This window comes from Lampetra planeri, chromosome 47, assembly GCF_965212315.1.
Source record: "Lampetra planeri chromosome 47, kcLamPlan1.2.h2, whole genome shotgun sequence".
Lineage (NCBI taxonomy): Eukaryota > Metazoa > Chordata > Hyperoartia > Petromyzontiformes > Petromyzontidae > Lampetra > Lampetra planeri.
The window spans coordinates 2710987-2733860 of NC_136153.1; the positions used below are offsets into that span (position 1 = coordinate 2710987).

Sequence of the window (22874 nt, forward strand, 5' to 3'; positions counted from 1 at the left end):
TGTGTGTGAGAGTGTGTGTGTGTGAGTGTGTGAGTGTGTGTGAGTGTGTGAGTGTGTGAGAGTGTGTGTGTGGAGTGTGTGTGAGTGTGTGAGTGTGAGTGAGAGTGTGTGAGTGTGAGAATGTGTGTGAGAGTGTGAGTGTGTGTGTGTGAGTGTGTGGGTGAGTGTGAGAGTGTGTGAGTGTGTGTGAGTGTGTGTGAGTGTGAGTGAGTGTGTGAGTGTGAGAGTGTGTGTGTGTGAGTGTGTGAGTGTGTGTGAGTGTGTGAGTGTGTGAGAGTGTGTGTGTGCGTGTGTGAGAGTGTGTGTGAGAGTGTGTGTGTGAGTGTGTGAGTGTGTGTGAGAGTGTGTGGGTGTGTGTGAGTGTGTGAGTGTGTGAGTGTGTGAGAGTGTGAGAGTGTGTGTGTGAATGAGAGTGTGAGAGTGTGTGAGTGTGAGAGAGTGTGTGAGTGTGTGAGTGAGTGGGTGTGAGAGTGTGAGTGTGTGAGTGAGTGAGTGTGTGTGAGTGAGGGTGAGTGAGTGTGTGTGGGGTGTAAGTGTGTGTGAGTGTGTGAGAGTGTGTGAGTGTGTGTGAGAGTGTGAGTGTGGGTGTAAGTGTGTGTGAGTGTGTGAGAGTGTGTGAGTGTGTGTGAGAGTGTGAGTGTGTGTGAGTGTGTGAGAGTGTGAGAGTGTGTGTGAGTGTGTGAGTGTGTGAGATAGTGTGAGTGAGTGTGTGTGAGGGAGTGTGTGTGTGTGTGGCTGGCCTGCCTACGATCCATCCTGGGTTTAACCAGGCTGGATTGTGTGAGGAGCTCACAAATCCTTGAAAGATCTGGGCAAAGTCCCATCGGTGAGCTCCTCCGGCAGGCAAGGCTGCGTTGGCTGGGTCATGTAGCCCGCATGCCCAGCCACCGCATGCCTAAACAGCTTTTGTTTGGCCGGATCGAGGGGGCTAAACGGGCGCGGCACGGGCTAGAGAAGAGATGGAGTGATGTTGTATAGGAGGACGTGGAGCTGAGTGGACTTGCCGATGACTGGTACCAGCGGTGTCAAGATCGGCCTCTGTGGAGGAGACTCGTGAAGGACGCTACTGGGCAGTTGGAGGCAGTCGCCCTCCAACATCAACGGAGGGCGGAGGAGCGACGCTCACAACAACGAGCGGAGCGCCGGGTGGCTAAAGCACAGCCAGTTGGCACAGTAGGGGGCACAGGTGGTGCATCAGCCAGTCATCTCAGTCAGTCGACCCGTGGCACCTGGGTCTGCCCCGTCACCTCCTGCCAGCGGGCGTTCGACAACTTCACGAGGCCTCAAGGTGCACATGGCCTGGCACAAGCGTCGTGGTGACGTCACCGCCACTTAGTGGCGAATGGCGGTTGTTGCTGTTGTGTGAGTAAGTGGGTGTGTGAGTGTGTGTGAGTGAGTGTGTGTGTGAGTGTGTGAGTGAGTGGGTGTGTGAGTGTGTGAGTGAGTGTGTGTGAGTGAGAGAGTGTGTGAGTGAGAGAGTGTGTGTGTGTCTGTGTGTGTGAGTGAGAGAGTGTGTGAGTGAGTGTGTGTGTGAGTGTGTGAGTGAGTGGGTGTGTGAGTGTGTGTGAGTGAGAGAGTGTGTGAGTGAGAGAGTGTGTGTGTGTCTGTGTGTGTGAGTGAGAGAGTGTGTGAGTGAGTGTGTGTGTGAGTGTGTGAGTGAGTGGGTGTGTGAGTGTGTGTGAGTGAGAGAGTGTGTGAGTGAGAGAGTGTGTGTGTGTCTGTGTGTGTGAGTGAGAGAGTGTGTGTGTGGAGCGGTCGTGTAGCGGTTAGCGCGCTGCGCTATGAACCTGGCGACCCGGGTTCGGTTCCCGCTCACGGCCAACACCAGTGACGATTTTCTGAACCGGTCCTGGGCCTCCCCTAGGTCGACTCATCCTAAAATGAGTACCTGGTGCGATGTGTAAACATGTGCCGTGCTGGCCTTTATAGGTGCTCGCTAACAGCACTTGCCCCAACAGTCTGTTAAGGCTATACGGGGGATCTTTGTCTTTGTGTACGCGGTGTTAAATGTAAAACATCGCCACTGGAGAGACAAAGGCGGTCGGGCGTAGTGCTGATCACCCACCCCCTCGTGTGCCGTGCTGGCCTTCATAGGTACTCGCTCGCAGCTCTTGCCCCTACAGTGTGTTAAGGCTACACGGGAGATATTTATCTTCATAGACACAGATACACACCCACACACCGCTCCACTTAGAGGCGCATGCATTTCGCATAATGGCCATTCTGGAATTTTCTTTAGCTGAATAATTAATTTGGAGCGAGATCGCTGCTCTGACGGCTAATCAAGACGCCCGCTCCAGCAGCAGAGACGGTGGTTGTGGTGGTGGTTGTGGTGGTGGTGGTTGTGGTGGTGGTGGTGGTTGTGGTGGTGGTTGTGGTTGTGGTGGTGGTGACTGTTGAGACCCGTGCATCAAAGGGTCTGGTTAGAAGGCTCCGAGTCGCGGTGTAAATTGCCCATTAGCCGTCGCCTCTCCCCGCAGCGCTGCGGAGAGGGTCTCATACACATTTAATACCACGGGGTTTGGTGTTTAGGGGAGGCTCGCGGGTGTCCTGGGTGCGAGTAGAATGCATCTGGGTGTGAGTGTCAGGGTCTGATGGGTGTGTGTCTGGGTGTATGGATGTGAGCGTCAGGGTACAATGGGTATGTGTCTGGGTGTATGTGTGTGTGTGTCAGGGTGCAATGGCTATGTGTCTGGGTGTGTGTGTCAGGGTGCAATGGCTATGTGTCTGGGTGTATGGGTGTGCGTGTTAGGGTGCAATGGGTATGTGTCTGGGTGTATGGGTGTGAGTGTCAGGGTGAAATGGGTATGTGTCTGGGTGTATGGGTGTGAGTGTCAAGGTGCAATGGATATGTGTCTGGGTGTATGTGTGTGTGTGTGTCAGGGTGCAATGGGTATGTGTCTGGGTGTATGGGTGTGAGTGTAAGGGTGAAATGGGTATGTGTCTGGGTGTGCGTGTCAGGGTGCAATGGGTATGTGTCTGGGTGTATGGGTGTGCGTGTCAGGGTGCAATAGGTATGTGTCTGGGTGTATGGGTGTGTGTGTCAGGGTGCAATGGGTATGTGTCTGGGTGTATGGGTGTGAGTGTCAGGGTTCAATGGCTATGTGTCTGGGTGTATGTGTGTGAGTGTCAGGGTTCAATGGCTATGTGTCTGGGTGTATGTGTGTGTGTGTCAGGGTGCAATGGGTTTGTGTCTGGATGTATGGGTGTGAGTGTCAGGGTTCAATGGGTATGTGTCTGGGTGTATGGGTGTGAGTGTTAGGGTGCAATGGGTATGTGTCTGGGTGTATGGGTGTGCATGTCAGGGTGAAATGGGTATGTGTCTGGGTGTATGGGTGTGAGTGTCATGGTGCAATGGGTATGTGTCTGGGTGTATGGGTGTGTGTCTCAGGGTGCAATGGGTATGTGTCTGGGTGTATGGGGGTGCGTGTCAGGGTGCAATGGGTATGTGTCTGGGTGTATGGGTGTGAGTGTCAGGGTGCAATGGGTATGTGTCTGGGTGTTTGGGTGTGTGTGTCAGGGTGCAATGGGTATGTGTCTGGGTGTATGTGTGTGTGTGTGTGTCAGGGTGCAATGGGTATGTGTCTGGGTGTATCGGTGTGATTGTCAGGGTGCAATGGGTATGTGTCTGGGTGTATGGGTGTGTGTCTCAGGGTGCAATGGGTATGTGTCTGGGTGTATGGGTGTGTGTGTCAGGGTTCAATGGGTATGTGTCTGGGTGTATGGGTGTGTGTATCAGGGTTCAATGTGTATGTGTCTGGGTGTATGTGTGTGAGTGTCAGGGTGCAATGGGTATGTGTCTGGGTGTATGGGTGTGAGTGTCAGGGTCTGATGGGTATGTGTCTGGGTGTATGTGTGTGAGTGTCAGGGTGCAATGGGTATGTGTCTGCCTGTATGGGTGTGTGTGTCAGGGTGCAATGGGTATGTGTCTGGGTGTATGGGTGTGACTGTCAGGGTCTGATGGGTGTGTGTCTGGGTGGATGGGTGTGAGTGTCACGGTGCAATGGGTATGTGTCTGGGTGTATGTGTGTGTGTGTCAGGGTGCAATGGGTATGTGTCTCGGTGTATGGGTGTGACTGTCAGGGTCTGATGGGTGTGTGTCTGGGTGGATGGGTGTGAGTGTCACGGTGCAATGGGTATGTGTCTGGGTGTATGTGTGTGTGTGTCAGGGTGCAATGGGTATGTGTCTGGGTGTATGTGTGTGTGTGTCAGGGTGCAATGGGTATGTGTCTCGGTGTATGGGTGTGACTGTCAGGGTCTGATGGGTGTGTGTCTGGGTGTATGGGTGTGAGTGTCACGGTGCAATGGGTATGTGTCTGGGTGTATGGGTGTGTGTGTCAGGGTGCAATGGGTATGTGTCTGGGTGTATGGGTGTGAGTGTCACGGTGCAATGGGTATGTGTCTGGGTGTATGGGTGTATGTGTCACGGTGCAATGGGTATGTGTCTGGGTGTATGGGTGTGTGTGTCAGGGTGCAATGGGTATGTGTCTGGGTGTATGGGTGTGTGTGTCAGGGTGCAATGGGTATGTGTCTGGGTGTATGGGTGGGTGTGTCAGGGTGCAATGGGTATGTGTCTGGGTGTATGGGTGTGTGTGTCAGGGTGCAATGGGTATGTGTCTGGGTGTATGGGTGTGTGTGTCAGGGTGCAATGGGTATGTGTCTGGGTGTATGGGTGTGACTGTCAGGGTCTGATGGGTGTGTGTCTGGGTGTATGGGTGTGAGTGTCAGGGTGGAATGGGTATGTGTCTGGGTGTATGGGTGTGTGTGTCAGGATGCAATGGGTATGTGTCTGGGTGTATGGGTGTGTGTGTCAGGGTGCAATGGGTATGTGTCTGGGTGTATGGGTGTGTGTGTCAGGGTGCAATGGGTATGTGTCTGGGTGTATGGGTGTGACTGTCAGGGTCTGATGGGTGTGTGTCTGGGTGTATGGGTGTGTGTGTCAGGGTGCAATGGGTGTGTGTCTGAGTGTATGTGTGTGTGTGTCAGGATGCAATGGGTATGTGTCTGGGTGTATGGGTGTGTGTGTCAGGGTGCAATGGGTATGTGTCTGGGTGTATGGGTGTATGTGTCAGGGTGCAATGGGTTTGTGTCTGGGTGTATGGGTGTGTGTGTCAGGGTGCAATGGGTATGTGTCTGGGTGTATGTGTGTGTGTGTCAGGGTGCAATGGGTATGTGTCTGGGTGTATGTGTGTGTGTGTCAGGGTGCAATGGGTATGTGTCTGGGTGTTTGGGTGTGTGTGTTAGGGTGCAATGGGTATGTGTCTGGGTGTATGTGTGTGTGTGTTAGGGTGCAATGGGTATGTGTCTGGGTGTATGGGTGTGTGTGTGTCAGGGTGCAATGGGTATGCCCCAACAGCCTTTGAAGACTACGCAGGGGGGCTTTGTCTTTGTGTGAGACTGAGCGAGGAAGAGCGAGGGGCAAATTAGTCCCGAGGTTTTATTCACCTCTCTTGAGAACGCGCCGCGCTTAATCAAATATCACGCTCCCTCCCGTCTCTCTCTCCCGTCTCTCTCCCCTCTCGCTCCTCTATCTCTTCCGTATCTCTCCCGTCTCTGCTCTCTCTCTCTCTCTCACGTCTTCTTCGAACGCTGGGGAGCCGTAAAAGCCCCTCTCTGCACCAGCGTGGACGACACCCTCGTGTTCACCTTCTGAAGCGCTCGCTCGTCACCGTGGCGCGCGCGATGACCACCACCACCACAACCACCACAACCACCACCACAACCACCACCACCACAACCACCACCACCACGTGACTTTTCTATTGTGTTGTGCGCGGTGCTTTCAGCGCCACAGCGCGTCGATTTGTCGCGTTAATTTTCATTTGTTTGCTGGTGATATTTGTTTGTGTTTCAAATCGAAATCGCCTCCAGTGCTTTTGCTGCTGACGGCAATAAAACTTGTCTAAAAGTCAAAAGTCTCTCTCTTCTCTCTGATCTCTCTCTCTCTCGCTCCCTATCTCTATCCATCTCTCCTCTCTCTCCCTCTCTCGCGTGGGACGGATTGAGCAGCTGCAGAGACAGGTTTGAGAGCACAGCGACGTGCGCGCGGCTGTCACATGAAGCGTGCGTGCGCGCGGCTGGGCGTGTGAGTCGGTGTGTGTGAGTGTGTGTGTGTGTCTGTGTGTGTGTCTTTGTCTTTTGTGTGTGTGTGGAGAGCGGTGGTGTAGTGGTTAGCCAATTGTGTGCCACAATCCCAGCGACCCGAGTTCGATTCCCGCTCACGGCCTCCGCCAGTGATGATTATCTGAACCGGTCCTGGGCCTCCCCTAGATCAACTCAGCCTCAAATGATTACCTGGTGACGGTGTGCAAAATCATCGCCACTGGGGAGACAATGGCGGTCGGGCGTGGTGCTGGCCACCCACCCCCTCGTGGGCCGTGCCGGCCTTCATAGGTGCTCGCTAACCGCACTTGCCCCTACAGCCTGTTAAGGCTATACGGGGCATATTTGTCTTTGTGTGTCTATATGCCTATGTGTGTGTCGGTGTGTGTGTCTATATGTCTGTGTGTGTGTCGGTGTGTGTGTGTCTATATGTCTATGTCGGTGTGCGTGTGTCGGTGTGTGTGTGTGTGTGTGTTTGCTCGCTAACCGCACTTGCCCCTACAGCCTGTTAAGACTACACGGGTCGTCTTTGCCTGTGTGCGCCGCGCGCAGGAGGAGCAGAACCGCGGCAAGCCCAACTGGGAGCACCTGAGCGAGGAGCTGCACGTCCTCGTCACGGTGGAGGACACCCAGAACCGCGCCGACGCCAAGCTCCAGCGCGCCGTCGCCGAGCTCAAGAAGCTGCTCGTGCCCGCGGTGAGGACACAGACACCACAAAGGTCCCCCGTGTAGCCTGTGGCAGACCGTTGGGGCAAGTGCTGTTAGCGAGCAGCACCTGCGAAGGCCGGCACGGCAACACGAGGGGGTGGGTGGCCAGCACCACGCCCGGCCGCATTTGTCCCCCGCCCCCCCCCCCCCCCCCCAGTGCCGATAATTTGACACACCGCACCAGGTACTCGTTTGAGGCTGAGCCGACCTAGGGGACGCCCAGGAACGGTTCAGACAATCGTCACTGGTGGTTCGTGACCGTGAGCACGAATCGAACCCGGGTGGCCGTAGCGCGCTAACCGTTGCACCGCTGCTCCCCGCCGTGAGCACGCACACAGACAAAGGTCCCCCGTATAGCCTTCAACGGGCTGTCGGGGCAAGTGCCGTTCGTGAGCAGCACATCCATGCAGGTCAACGATGGCCCACGATCCTTGGTGGGGGAGGAGGAGTGTCCAGCAAGCGCTCCCGGCCGCCTTTGTCTCCCCCGTTGCAGATGTGTGCTCTCACACAGCAGCAGGTACTCGCTTGAGGGTGAGCAGTGCTGGAGTTGGGGCGGGAGGGTGGTGAGTGACTGTGGACTATTGATCATCGTCTGTTTTGACAGGGGGAGGTTAGAGGGGAGGGGTCTCCGATTGGGGGGGGTGGCACATCGGGGTCACGTGATTTACGGGAGGGTTGAGCTGAAGTAGTCATACGGTTAGTATCGAAGACGGTGTTGTGTGTACTGTATGTTGAATTTCTTTCACACCGTACGTCAATACAGATGATGATTTAAAAGCCACATAGCTAGAGTTGCGTCCTAGTATCGGCAGGAAGAGCGTTCCAGACGGCCGCAGAAGCGCGTCTGAAAGCGCCGCGCAATTCAGTGACCACCACCGTCTTTGTGGGTTCAGTGGGGGGCACTAAGCAGACCCCCGTTGTGGGGGGCGGGGGCTTTAGAGGGGCTGTACGCGGGGGGAGACGGGGGGCACAGGGAGGCTGTACACGGGTAGCTGAGCAACCCTGCTCAGGGCATTCCCCCATCTCTCTCTAATTAATGAATCACGTGAATTGCTCCCGAGGGGAGCACGTTTCTGCTGAGCATTCGTAAAATTAAAAAAAATCATTTCATTAAAGAAAAAAAAATCTCATTGCGTAGGAGTCTCACCTTAATTGTCTCTTGTACAGAGTCTAACCCTCCAACATTTACCATGGCAGATTCAATCGTACAAAGTGCCTGCTACATCCGTGCATTGAATTACATTATTTGAGGTGGCGTGGAGTGAAGTGGGGTGGTGGATAGTGTGGTGTGGGTGGCTGTGTTGTGGCTTAGTGGTTGTGTGGTGGTGTAGTGGATATTATAGGGCGGGTGGTTGTGTGGTGGTGTGGGTGATTGTGTGATGGTGTGGTGGATAGTATGGTGTGGGTCCTTGTGTGGTAGTGTGGTGGTAGGGTGGTGTGGGTGATTGTGTGATGATGTGGTGGATAGTATTGTGTGGGTCCTTGTGTGGTAGTGTGGTGGTAAGGTGGTGTGGGTGGTTGAGTGATGGTGTGGTGGATAGTATTGTGCGGGTGTTTGTGTTGTGGCTACTATTGTGTGAGTGGTTGTGTGATGGATAGTATTGTGTGTGTGGTTGTGTGGTGTACAGTGGTGTGTGGTTGTGTGGTGTAGAGTGTTGTGTGTGTGTGGTGGACAGTATTGTGTGTGTGGTTGTGTAGTGGACAGTGTTGTGTGTGTGTGGTTGTGTGTGTGGTTGTGTGTGTGATTGTGTGGTGGACAGTATTGTGTGTGTGGTTGTGTGGGTGGTTGTGTGGGTGGTTGTGTGTGTGGTTGTGTGGGTGGTTGTGTGGGTGGTTGTGTGGTGTACAGTATTGTGTGTGTGGTTGTGTGGGTGGTTGTGTGGGTGGTTGTGTGTGTGGTTGTGTGGGTAGTTGTGTGTGTGGTTGTGTGGTGGACAGTATTGTGTGTGTGGTTGTGTGTATGGCTGTGTGTGTGGTTGTGTGGTGGAGAGTATTGTGTGGGTGGTTGTGTGTGTGGTTGTGTGTGTCGTTGTGTGGTGGACAGTGTTGTGTGTGTGGTTGTGTGTGTGGGTGGTTGTGTGTTGGACAGTGTTGTGTGTGTTGTGTGTGGGATTGTGTGGTGGACAATATTGTGTGTGTGGTTGTGTGTGTGGTTGTGTGGGTGGTTGTGTGTGTGGTTGTGTGTGTGGTTGTGTGTGGGATTGTGTGGTGGACAGTATTGTGTGTGTGGTTGTGTGTGTGGTTGTGTGTGTGGTTGTGTGGTGTACAGTATTGTGTGTGTGGTTGTGTGTGTGGCTGTATGTGTGGTTGTGTGGTGTACAGTATTGTGTGTGTGGTTGTGTGTGTGGTTGTGTGGTGTACAGTATTGTGTGGGTGGTTGTGTGGGTGGCTGTGGTTGTGTGTGTGGTAGTGTGTGTGTGGTTGTGTGGTGGACAGTATTGTGTGGGTGGTTGTGTGGGTGGCTGTGGGTGTGGTTGTGTGTGTGGTTGTGTGTGTGGTTGTGTGGTGTACAGTATTGTGTGGGTGGTTGTGTGGTGTACAGTATTGTGTGTGTGGTTGTGTAGTGTGCAGTATTGTGTGGGTGGTTGTGTGGTGGACAGTATTGTGTGTGTGGTTGTGTGGTGTACAGTATTGTGTGGGTGGTGTGGCTGCTGCAGCTGGAATCTTCCTCTTCCCCCTCCCACCCTGGGCGGCCCTAAATCTTGCGAGGGCCCCCATCCATAATGGCTTGTGGGCCACCCACCGCACTGGAGCGCCACCGTATGCGCTACGTCAGCATGTCCCATAAACGCTGCTCAGCGAGGTTCCTCTTGGTTAAGCCGAACCCGTGCATCACTCAAGGGGCCTCTCAGCCGCGTGGCCCCCTCGTAACCACGCGGTTAGCGGTACAGGGGGGAGGTGGGGAGGGGAGGAGGGGTGGGGACCATTGTGTGGGCTCCACCACGACGTATTAATTCTCAAATTCGCTGACGTGGGCGCCTGAGTCTCACGGCGGCGTCTTCGTGAGTCATAAACACGCCACGTGAATCGACAAAAGCTCGCTGTGTTTGTTTTGTGTTTGTTTGTGGGGTTAGGGGGTCGGGTTCGGGGTCGAAAGCTGGAGTCAGTCATAGGCTGCGCGCGAGCAATGCGGTGGACATGACGGATTTGTTGTGCGTGTGTCTGTGGTTTCCAGGAAAGCGAGGATAAGGATAAAAATTTACAATTCCATTTTTATTTGCTTATCTATCCAGGAGAGCCACACTGATTCGTATGACACTTTTCAGCAGGGTCCTTACTGCTACGTTGGGTTTCTATCTTCATAAGTTTTCATCCAAATAATGTGTGCATCATACACGCGGGAGGCGAAAAGTGGAACACCCAGAGAAAACCTTACGCTTGACGCGAGGGGGCAACACTCTATCCCCACACACATCAGGGATTTATGTGTTTCTAAGTAAATCATAAGGGTTATGGTTAGTGCTGGTGTAGAGAATGTGTGGAGGGTATTTCTGTAAAGGTATAGACTAAGATAGCCTGGGTCGCAGTGCTCATGCAATGTTCAGGCACTGTCTGTGGTGCTGTCTATCGAGCCGAGTGCCGACAGCCTCGGCATGGACAGCTTTGTTGCCACAACCCTCAGTCCGCACGGAGTTATGGTCACTGACCACGCTGCTAACGCCGTCCGTGGTGCTATTATAGCCCTCGGTGTCTAGGCAGTTATGGCCGCTACCCATTGTACTGATGCATTCAGTACCCAGAGATTATGGGCGCTCGCTGTCCGTGGTGCTGACACGTTCTGAGGTTGAGGCGGGCGATGGGCGCTGTCCGTGGTGCTGACACGCTCAGGGTGAGGCGGGCGATGGGCGCTCTCCGTGGTGCTGACACGATCAGGGTGAGGGTGGCGATGGGCGCTGTCCGTGGTACTGACACGCTCAGGGTGAGGCGGGCGATGGGCGCTGTCCGTGGTACTGACACGCTCAGGGTGAGGCGGGCGATGGTCGCTGTCCGTGGTGCTGACACGCTCAGGGTGAGGGTGGCGATGGGCGCTGTCCGTGGTGCTGACACGTTCTGAGGTTGAGGCGGGCGATGGGCGCTGTCCGTGGTACTGACACGCTCAGGGTGAGGGTGGCGATGGGCGCTGTCCGTGGTGCTGACACGCTCAGGGTGAGGGTGGCGATGGGCGCTCTCCGTGGTGCTGACACGATCAGGGTGAGGGTGGCGATGGGCGCTGTCCGTGGGACTGACACGATCAGGGTGAGGCGGGCGATGGGCGCTGTCCGTGGTACTGACACGTTCTGAGGTTGAGGCGGGCGATGGGCGCTGTCCGTGGTACTGACACGCTCAGGGTGAGGGTGGCGATGGTCGCTGTCCGTGGTACTGACACGTTCTGAGGGTGAGGGTGGCGATGGTTGCTGTCCGTGGTTCTGATCGCGGCTTTGTGTCGCGCAGGCGGAGGGCGAGGACAACTTGAAGAAGATGCAGCTCATGGAGCTTGCCATCATCAACGGCACCTACCGGGACGGCAACTCCAAATCACGTGAGTGCCCCCTAAATTCTCCCCCCCCCCGCCCCCCACCATCTCCCTACACCCCCCTTGGCTGCCCACCCACCCGCGTCAAACACAAACATTCGCTCGTGTCAAGGCAACACTCCCGTTAGTGGCGTCGCGCCAGAGCGTCTGGGGAGCGGCCATGCCAAGTCATCAGCACGGGGCGTGCTCAGACGATCCCTCTCCCGGCACCGCAATGGGCTCCGTTAGAGCTCGCGAGCCCAGATCGTCGCTGACGTTGCTAATTGCCAATTATCTGATTCACCACCGCTACCCACCCGCCCAAGCCCCCCCTCCCCCCCACACTTCCCCCTCCCACCACCTCCTCCCACCACCTCCTCCCCTCCACCTCCCACCCACCGTGTTGAAATCCTCCGCTCAACGACGGAATCTTCCTCACGCCACGACGATCGTTTGCGATTCGTGAACCTTGAGCCACGTGACTCCCTGCTGCTCCCCACTCCCAAATACCCCCCCCCACTCCCCCCCCCCTTCCACCCCCCAACCCCCCCCCCCACTCCCCCCATTCTTCCACCCCCCAACCCCCCCCCCCCACCCTTCCACTCCCCCCCACCCCTCCACCCCCCAACCCCTCCACCCCCCACCCTTCCACCCCCCACCCCTCCACCCTTCCACCCCTCCACCCACCCCCCACCCCTCCACCCCCAACCCCTCCACCCCCCCACCCTTCCACCCCCCACCCCTCCACCCTTCCACCCCTCCACCCACCCCCCACCACTCTCACCATTTCTCCAGTGGTCGCGCATAAATCCTCGTTTTACACCGAACGCTGTAAAACTAAAACTGTGCCAGCGCCGTGTGGCGCCACACACACCGCGGGGGGGGGGGTGGTGAGGTGGGCTTGGGGGGGGGCGGGGGGGGGGGGCGATTAGTGGGGATTGGGGGACAAAGCCTCACGCTAATATCACTGCTACCCGCGGGATTATCCTGCTGTCGTGACGTCTGGGTTGGCTGGGACACGGCAGCGGCACGCGGCTCGCCGCGAGTAGCGGCGAGACTCGCGCGGCCCTCGGCGCGCTCCGTGCGTCGCTCCGCTGGAATCCGCGCAACAAATATCGCCCCCCTCCCCTCCCCACCGCCACTGCGGAATCTGTGCAGGGCTTAGCCAGGATTGAGACTCAGCGAGGCTTCACTGCTGTGTAAACAAGTAGGGATGACAACAACAACAACAATAATGATACGGAGCAGTGTTCTTCATCGCAAGGCTCGCGGGCCACTGGTGGTGACTGGTGGACTTTAGTGCGGCCCCCGACAAACCACAAAGAGTGAGAGAACAGCCCTTGCAGGCCGTGTCGCGGCCCTCGCACTGATGATGTCTTGTCGGCGAAAGTGAAGCCCCCCCTCTCGTAAAAGTAGTGAGAACACCGCGCTGTGATAACCCCCAAGTGTTTGGCGTCAGCGTGCGGTGAGGAGGGCTGTGGGATCCCGGGTCCGTGGTGGTCCCAGTGCGCCCCCTGCTGACCCCACCGCCCCCACCCCCCACCGTTGTTGAGTTTGTGTGTTGGTGAGTTTGTGTGTTGAGTTTGTGTGTGTTGAGTTTGTGTGTTGTTGAGTTTGTGTGTTGATGAGTTTGTGTGTTGATGAGTTTGTGTGTTGATGAGTTTGTGTGTGTTGAGTTTGTGTGTGTTGAGTTTGTGTGTGTTGAGTTTGTGTGTGTTGAGTTTGTGTGTTGATGAGTTTGTGTGTTGTTGAGTGTGTGTGTTGATGAGTTTGTGTGTTGTTGAGTGTGTGTGTTGATGAGTTTGTGTGTTGTTGAGTGTGTGTGTTGTTGAGTTTGTGTGTGTTGAGTTTGTGTGTGTTGAGTTTGTGTGTGTTGAGTTTGTGTGTGTTGAGTTTGTGTGTTGATGAGTTTGTGTGTGTTGAGTTTGTGTGTTGATGAGTTTGTGTGTTGTTGAGTGTGTGTGTTGATGAGTTTGTGTGTTGTTGAGTTTGTGTGTTGTTGAGTTTGTGTGTGTTGAGTTTGTGTGTTGATGTGTTTGTGTGTTGTTGAGTTTGTGTGTGTTGAGTTTGTGTGTTGTTGAGTTTGTGTGTTGATGAGTTTGTGTGTTGATGAGTTTGTGTGTGTTGAGTTTGTGTGTTGATGTGTTTGTGTGTTGTTGAGTTTTTTGTGTGTGTTGAGTTTGTGTGTTGTTGAGTTTGTGTGTTGATGAGTTTGTGTGTTGATGAGTTTGTGTGTTGATGAGTTTGTGTGTGTTGAGTTTGTGTGTGTTGAGTTTGTGTGTGTTGAGTTTGTGTGTGTTGAGTTTGTGTGTTGATGAGTTTGTGTGTTGTTGAGTGTGTGTGTTGATGAGTTTGTGTGTTGTTGAGTGTGTGTGTTGATGAGTTTGTGTGTTGTTGAGTGTGTGTGTTGTTGAGTTTGTGTGTGTTGAGTTTGTGTGTGTTGAGTTTGTGTGTGTTGAGTTTGTGTGTGTTGAGTTTGTGTGTTGATGAGTTTGTGTGTGTTGAGTTTGTGTGTTGATGAGTTTGCGTGTTGTTGAGTTTGTGTGTTGATGAGTTTGTGTGTTGATGAGTTTGCGTGTTGTTGAGTTTGTGGTGTTGGTGAGTTTGTGTGTTGTTGAGTTTGTGTGTGGTGAGTTTGTGTGTGTGTGATGAGTTTGTGTGTTGATGAGGTTTGCGTGTTGTTGAGTTTGTGTGTTGGTGAGTTTGTGTGTTGATGAGTTTGTGTTGTTGAGTTTGTGTGTTGGTGAGTTTGTGTGTTGATGAGTTTGTGTTGTTGTTGAGTTTGTGTGTTGATGAGTTTGTGTGTTGATGAGTTTGTGTTGTTGAGTTTGTGTGTTGTTGAGTTTGTGTGTTGATGAGTTTGTGTTGTTGAGTTTGTGTGTTGATGAGTTTGTGTGTTGATGAGTTTGCGTGTTGTTGAGTTTGTGTGTTGTTGAGTTTGTGTGTTGATGAGTTTGTGTGTTGTTGAGTTTGTGTGTTGTTGAGTTTGTGTGTTGATGAGTTTGTGTGTTGTTGGTAGTGTGTGTTGTTGAGTTTGTGTGGTGTTGAGTTTGTGTGTTGATGAGTTGAGTTTGTGTGTTGTTGAGTTTGTGTGTTGATGAGTTTGTGTGTTGAGTTTGTGTGTTGTTGAGTTTGTGTGTTGATGAGTTTGTGTGTTGTTGAGTTTGTGTGTTGTGTGTTTGTGTGTTGTTGAGTTCGTGTGCTGTTGAGTTTGGGTGTGTTGTTGAGTTTGTGTGTTGATGAGTTTGTGTGTTGATGACTTTGCGTGTTGTCGAGTTTGTGTGCTGATGAGTCTGTGTGTTGTTGAGTTTTGTGTGTTGATGAGTTTGTGTGTTGATTATTGTTTCGCCTGCAGCGTGAACTTTGCCCTGGGCCTCGTTGAGGATGTGGGCCGGTCGCGTCGCGGAGCCTGCATGCGGCCTTCCTCTCCTCTCGCCGCTCGCCTTTTAATTTATTCGTTTTTATTTCTCTGTTTTATCCCCCCCACTCCATACACCCCCCCCTCCACCCTCACTCCCCTCCCACCTCCACCTCACTCCCCTCCCCGCTGCCTGCTAACATCACCACATCCATGCCAACGTTCCGCGTGGCTCTGCCCCCGCTCGCCCGGTGGTCACAACGACAACCATCACTCACCAACCATCCTCACCAACCCTCACCAATCCTCCTCACCAACCCTCACCAACCCTCACCAACCCCCACCTACCCTCACCAAACCCCTCACCAACCCTCACCTACCCTCACCAACCCTCCTTACCAACCTCACCAACCCTCACCTACCCTCACCAACCCTCACCAACCCTCACCCTAATCAACCCGAAAACCTCCATCATAACCCAACACCCGACCGTGACCCTTGACCGCCCTTAACTCGCCACGATTCTCAATTATAACGAAACCACGAACGCCAACGCGACCACCACCCCCACGCCACCACCCCCCACTGCCCACGGCGCCGTCTCACCCACATGCTGCCAACACCCCCCCCCATACCCCCTCCCCCCAACATCTCACCCCCCCCATTCCCCTCCCCCCAACATCTCACCCCCCACCCCTCCCCCCAACATCTCACCCCCCCATTCCCCTCCCCCCAACATCTCACCCCCCACCCCTCCCCCCAACATCTCACCCCACCAATTCCCCTCCCCCCAACATCTCACCCCCCCCCACCCCCCCCCCACCCCTCCCCCCCCCCCCGCGACTCACAGAGGCCATGCTGGGCTTCTCTCTTGCAGCGGCGCAGGCCCCGTCCCCGCGCCTCATCGCGGGGCCCCCCCCGCCCCCCGGGAGCGTCATGACGGCCGCGGCGCTCCGCACGGCCCAGGCCGGGGGGCCCAACGCCCCGCCCCCCGCCACCCCGGCCGCCCTCGGCCGCGGCCGCCCTCATGCCGCTCATGCGGGCCCCTTCCAGGGGGCCCCCCCCGCGGGCCTGGTGCCCTCGCCAGGCGACGGCGGCGGCGGAGGCCTCATCTACACCCCGTACGAGTACTCGTACCCCCTGGCGCACCCCGGCGCCTCCATCCTCGAGTACCCGTTCGACCCCCAGTGCGGTTGTAGGTACGTGGTGGTGGTGAGCGCTCCGCTCGAATAAGGAGTGAGAAGGGGGGGCCGGTCCAGGGGGGGTGCCTGCTCCCCCCCCCCTACCACTACCCCCCTGCTTGGCGATTGGGGGGAGGGGTGGGGGTCGAGGGGAAGCAAAAGATAGTCCGCACGGTGGTTACCTCTAACCCCAGCCACATTGCCCAGCCAGACTTGGAGCCCAGAGCGTTAGCCATGAACCACACTGGCCCAATCGGCATCAAGCCCGACCGCTATTGCTAACCCCTCACCCTGCCTCTACACAATGTGGCCCCTGCCTCTGAAGCCATCCCTCAGGGGCCCAGAGCCCCCCCCAACCCCCCCACACACCCCCCAGCCGCCGAGCTGCCCCCTCTTGTCACTTCTTGTTCACCTGTTGTGCTCGTGTGGTGCTCACTGCACACTCGTTTATGTACACGATGAGCGTCGATGCGAGTGGGCGAGTAAGTGAGCGAGTGAGCGAGCGAGTGAGCGAATGAGTGATCATGCGTGTGCAGACAGCATCGATGATGGGACCTGGGAGGCTGCGGGCTCTGTCGTGATGACGACGACGATGATGGTGACGGTCCTGTCCGCGTCTCACCGTTACCCCCCCCCCCCCCGAGCCACGCGAAGGCGAGCCAGACTCCCCCGTCTCGCGAGAGGCTCGCTCCCGATTGCTGAGTCGACGCGGTTTAATTCCAGGAGCGGTCGGAGGACGGCGGTGGCAGCGACGGTTGTCAAACGGAGAAGTGTGAGAAGTGTGAGCGTGCGGGGCTGTGTGAGTGCGTAGGGCCCGCGTGGGTGCACGCACGCGCACACACGCACGCACACACACGCACACACCCGTGGACGCACGCACTGGCACGTGGAGACACGCACGCAACACACGGACGCGCACGAACACAGAGACGCGTGGTGACATGCGCACACGAGACATCCGAATCTTTTTTTAGACTGCGGGAGGAATCTGATGAGCTCTGAAGCTCTTTCTCACAGAGGTCCAGTGGACAGGTGTCCACACACACAGACACACACAAAGATCCCCCATATAGCCATAACAGACTGTAGGGGCAAGTGCTGTTAGCGAGCACCTATGAAGCCGGAACGGCACAACGAGGGGGTGGGTTGCCAGCACCACGCCCGACCGCCTTTGTCTCCCTAGTGGCAATGTTTACACACAGACACACACACACACACAGACACACACAGACACACACACAGACACACACACACAGACACACACACACACAGACACACACACAGACACACACACAGACACAGACGCGTGGGCACACACACGGACAAGGCAAAGACAAAGATCCCCCCGTGTAGCCTTCACAGACTGGTGGGGCAAGTGCTGTAAGCGAGCACCTATGAAGGCCGGCAGCGCACACGAGGGGGTGGGTGGCCAGCATCACTCCCCAGTGGCGATGTTTACACTCCGCAAAAGGTACTCATTTTAGGCTGAGTCGACCTAGGGGAGGTCCAGGACCGGCTCATAAAATCGTCACTAATGTTGGTCGTGAGCGAGATTCATAGCGCAGCGTGCCAACCGCTACACCACCGCTCCTCACACGGACACACAAAGACATACACACAGACGCATGGACACACACACATACCCTGAACAGACTGATGGGGCAAATGCTGTAAGCGAGCACCTTATGGACAACAATAACAACAACAACCGCCATTCACCGCTCAGTGGCGGTGACGTCACCAAAGCGCTTGTGCCAGGCTACGTGCACTATAAGGCCACGTGGAGTGTCGAACGCCCGCTGGCAGGAGGTCACGGGACAAACCCAGGTGCCGTGGGTTGACTGACTGAGATGACTAAGATGACTGGCAGATGCACCACCTGTGCCCCCTACTGTGCCAACTTATGACACACACACACACACAGATGTGTGGACACACACAGACGCCTGAACACACAGACGCACACAGATACACACGCACACAGATACCTGGACACACACACAGACGTGCACACACAGACACACACACAGACACGTACACACAGACACGCACACACAGAGACACGCACACACACAGACGCGCACACACACACAGCCACGCACACACACACAGACACGCACACACACAGAGACACGCACACACACACAGAGACACGCACACACACAGAGACACGCACACACACAGAGACACGCACACACACAGAGACACGCACACACACACAGAGACACGCACACACACAGAGACACGCACACACACACAGACACGCACACATACACAGACACACACACAGACACGCACACACACACAGACACGCACACACACACACAGACGCGCGGTGCCGATTCACGATCAGGGCAGCAGGCGAGAGATGCCCAGGGAACGGGGCGCTATTCACGCTCCCTCCACAGTGCGATGCCCAGGAGGAGGAGCAGGAGGAGGAGGAACGAGGCCCCTTGTGAGTTCATCGATTGGAGATGCCTCTGGGCCTCTACCGTCACACGCAGACTCGTAGACTCCGTAGACTCCGTAGACCCTGCGGGCGGTAGCAGCGCACAACATCTGTAGCGGTACATACTCTTAGGTTTTTTCGGTAAAGTCACGTAGGTAAAACATTAAAATTAATAAAAGTAAAATAAAATAAAAATCACGACGTTTCGGAGGCAACACAAGCTTCCGTCTTCAGGTGGAACCGTCACAGCCACGACAGCTGTATCAAGTAAATGAGAGATTGCAGGAGCTACCACTCCGTTTATATAATGGTTGGAGAGGGGGGGGGGGGGGGGGGACTGGGCAAGTACAGCACACTTTTTATTCAAATCTAGAATCTGTAGCGGTGCGATTCTGTGAAATGTAAATCTTCATAATTGGCGGTGGGTACATCCACGCGTGCAGCCTCGTACACACAGCGGTGCATGAAAGGGATGTGTAGCGGTGTGCATTTACATCGGCTAATTGGCGTTAATCGATACAATCTCGAGTTATGTGAAGCTATACAGCGCGATAGAATTGATGGACTGTATAGCTTGAGGATGAGAATATTTATCAATCAGAATCTGAATTTAGATTTCAGGAGTAAACGCGCATCCATCTCAATTCGTCTTTATCTGCAGGCAGAATTAGTTTGGGTTGATTTTATCAGGAACACGAACAGAGATCAATGAGCTTGAGCCCAAGTTCATCAACAGTCGCATATCGATTAATCGATCGATCATTGATTCATTCCACCCTCAAGAATATCCCCTCCCCTCGGAATCGACCAAAGCGTCGCACCCCGATTACGAATCGTGAATCGTCACGCGCCGAGTGGAAACACAAACATCGGGGGACACTGAAACACAGTAACCTCTGTCTGCGCGAGTTCCTCCCCCCTCCCCCCACCACTCAGAGTCTAGGAGGGTTGTCAACTTCGTGTCCTGGTCGCAAAGTTTGCGCGATGTCTACCAAAGCGGACCAAACTTGTGCAGACGCGGGGGTTGTTATCACGCAAAACGCGTCCAACGATTTGGTGGAGAGTCGGTGGACTTCTGTGCTAAAACGTCGAACGTTACGCGTGGGTTTTCACGACCAATGTGACTGTCCAGAGCGGGGTGCCGTTTGCTGAGATGTCGTGTACAATGTCAGTGACCAGCTACTGAAACGAAACTATGACAACAGGAGATGAATTATCTTACCAAGTAAGGATCACTGAGCTGTGTGTGTGGCTCTCTTTTTCAGAAGCGATCTGACCACACATGTGGCTTATCACGTAGAGGTGTGTAGCGGTCACAAACTCTAAACGCGTGATGCTCATTCTAAACGTGGATGGAAAACCGGAGGACCCGGAGAAAAATCCACGCGAACACGGGGGGGAGAGACACGCAAACTCCACATATACATAATAGGATTTTTGTTGGGGTTAGTTCGCGTAAATATAAATGTGTCGTTAAACCCGCCACCACCCGACACAGCCATTAGTCAAATTTGTTATGTAAACAAAACGTGGCAATTTCATTACTAATTCAGCACACCCGTGTGTTGGAGAGTGAACCCACAACATTAACAATTCGAGTACTGTGACGTTTGCCAGTAACTACAAGCGGACAGATTTGGCGCCTGATGATGCTGGTTTCCTGGTCGCAAGTTCGTGGGTTCGATCCCGACCCTGACGCCTGCTGCTGTATATTTGGAGATCTCGACGTGGTCGTGTGGATTTTTTTCATCCGGTTTTTCCCTCCACACTTAGAATCAACGTCACGCGTTCACAGTATTTGGCTGCTATAAATTCCCACGTGATAACCCACTTCGTCGAGCACGGCATTTGTGGCTAGCTTTGTTCTGAAAAAACAAACTATATAGCTTAGTGAGCATACGCTCGTGCCCTCTTTTAGCCCCCCCCCCCCTCCCGATACGTTCCATTCATTGGCTACCACATTCTGATAAGCTCCTCCCCCTTAACTTGTATTTAAGAACTTGCATCTTGAATCCTTGCCTCACTTGATGCAGCAAATCTGGCTGTGACGGTCCCACCTGATGACGGAGACTTGTGTTGCCTCGGAAACGTCGTGATTTTTATGTTATTTTTATTTGTATTAATTTCATTTTTTACCTACGTGACTTTACCGAAAGAACTAAGAGTATGAATCCTTACAGTCACGAAAGCTTCAAATCTAGAATTAAGCTTAGTGAGCCTCACTTGGCAACATAAACACGGTTTCGTTTCAGTTTAGTTTTAAGATGACCAACCAATCGTTCGTTGGGCGTGACGTCAGCGGGCACGGCTCGGCTTCTGCAGTGGAAAAACCCCCCCAATCATCCCGAGCCGCGCCGGATTCTGGCTCGGGTCGGATAGACCAGTGGAAAAGAGTCGTCGGCGTAGTAGGTAGCGGGCGTGGAGCTCACCGCGCTGCCGCCGTGTGTCCCGTCTCCTCCCCCCGCAGGCGTCGTCTTCCCCATGAAGGGCTAAGAGAGCGGGCGGCGCGGGGCCCCACGCGCGTGCCGAGACCCCCGCTGCTGCTGCTGCTGCTGCCCGGCCACCCGCCGTGTCTGTCGTTCCCACGCGTTCTAGCGGCGCCAGGGGGAGGACGAGGAGGAGGGGGGGGGGGCGGACACGGCCCTCCTGATCCCACCCGGCAACGCGGAGAGGGAGAGTGCAGAGCGAGGGCCCATCGCATCCCCCACCCACCCCCCCCATTCTCCTCCCCCCTCCTCCTCCTCCACCCTGCATGGGTGACCCCTGGCTGACCCGGGGACGGCTGGGTCTGTGACCTTCTCCCCACCCTACCCACCCCCCACATCATCCACCCCGCAATCAGCCACCCCCACCCCCACCCCAGCACCCACTGTAGCCCCAGACGAAGTCGGCTTCAGTCGAGGCTGATGTAGCACGCGAGGTGATCACCGCTGTTGTTGTTGTTGCCGTTGTTGTTGTTGTGGTCACTGTTATCGCCGCCGCCGCCGATTGCTGTTGTTGTTGTTGTTTGTTTGTTTGACGTCGCTAAGGGGACCAACTCGTGCGCGTGGACGGAGGTAGTCGGTCTCCGGTAGTCGTGGTCACTGTGTGAAGTGGGGGGTCTCACCGCACCCCCCCCCACCCCCCCCCTCCTCTCCCCTTTCTCCACCAAATCAACTCCTCCACCCACGTCCCCCCCCCCCCCTCCTCCTCCTCCTCCTCTTCCTCCTCCTCCTCCTCCGCCGCGGTGGTGGCGGCGCCAGCGGAGCCCTGGAGGTGGGAGTTGGAGCTCGGAGCTGCGCCGTGGCTGCATGGAGCGTGGGCGAGGTGTCGGGGAGGGTGGGCGGTTTGAGAGGGAGGAGATGGGGGCCCTGGTGGTGGTGGTGGTGGTGGTCAGGGGGGGTCACTGGGGCAGGCCGAGGGAGATCGGCCCAGGTCCTCCGGCACGAGCCTGGCTCGCGTGCAGCGGTGCCAGGCACGATGAGGTGGATGACGAGGTGGGGAGGGGGGGGGGGGGCTCGTGGTGGCCTTCTGCTGTGAGACTTCTCATCTCTTGAGAGGAGTTCGCAGTGAAACGCGGTCGGGTCCAGGGTTTGCGGCCAATTCGTCCGCCGTTGGCTGGCGCTCCGGGCCTTGTCTCTACCACTAGCACCAGCAGCACTGTCCACGCTGCCTGCTACAGAGCACCGACCCGTATCGCGAGCTCAAAGGGTACTGATCCTGCCGCTTCTATGAGCGACGTCGTTGTGGTTAGCACCGAGATTCGCCCCGTCACCAACGCCGGCACGCTAGCACTGGCCCTGTCCATATCACCAGCCACGCCGCTGACCATATTCATATCGCTGGCGCTATCAAACTCTCCCTATTCATATCACTCGCCCCGTCACCAGCCCATACACACCATCGCCAGCACTCTCTTGCTAGCCCGACGTGGACATCACGGGCCCTGACCCTGACCCTGACCCCCTCCCCAAACCCAGCCAGCCTCGTGCCGGGGGAGGGGGGGGGTTGGTGGCGGGGGCTCTGTGTGCGACCCCGCGTCACGCCGAGCCGAGCCCGGGATACGCACGCAACTCCCTCCCTCCCCACCCCCCCCCCCCCCCCCCATGTCGCCCTCCCCCCCCAGGTCTCCACGCGTGTAAATACGGGAGCCCCCGCCGGGCCGTGTGACGGGACGCTAGTAACATGCGCAGCTGTGTCGGAGCAGAGCGCGCTGGTTCACGGACGGCGCTACCGGGGGGGGAAGGGGGGTGGGGGAGCATGAGTGTTAGGGGGTAGTGTGGGGGGGGGGGGGGTAGTGTGGGGGGGGGGGGTTAGTGTGGGGGGGGTAGTGGGGGTAGTGTGTGGGGGGGGGGTAGTGTGGGGGGTGGTGTTGGATAAGGATTTGGGGTGGAGTCAACGCCGCAGATGTAAAATAGGAAGGAGAAAGTCACCAATTCTGGTGGATTTGCTGTTGCCCAGGGGACACGGGGAGGCTGAGTGTAGCTGTGTGGAGGGGCTGTAGCTGAGGGGACACGGGGAGTCTGAGTGTAGCTGTGTGGAGGGGCTGTAGCTGAGGGGACACGGGGAGTCTGAGTGTAGCTGTGTGGAGGGGCTGTAGCTGAC

At 55.7% G+C, this 22874-nt stretch overlaps 1 protein-coding gene across 1 annotated transcript; it reads left to right on the top strand.

Moving 5' to 3' along the window:
* Nucleotides 1-6588: 6588 nt before the first annotated feature.
* On the top strand, nt 6589-22533 carry LOC144733440 (KH domain-containing RNA-binding protein QKI-like; the record flags this gene model as incomplete). Its single annotated transcript, XM_078615349.1, is given in 8 exon segments — nt 6589-6798; nt 11242-11329; nt 15511-15667; nt 15669-15702; nt 15705-15847; nt 16653-16663; nt 22396-22426; nt 22428-22533. Coding segments are annotated over 8 exon segments (780 nt in total), but the record flags the coding sequence as incomplete, so codon positions are not given.
* Between the last annotated feature and the right edge of the window lie 341 nt (nt 22534-22874).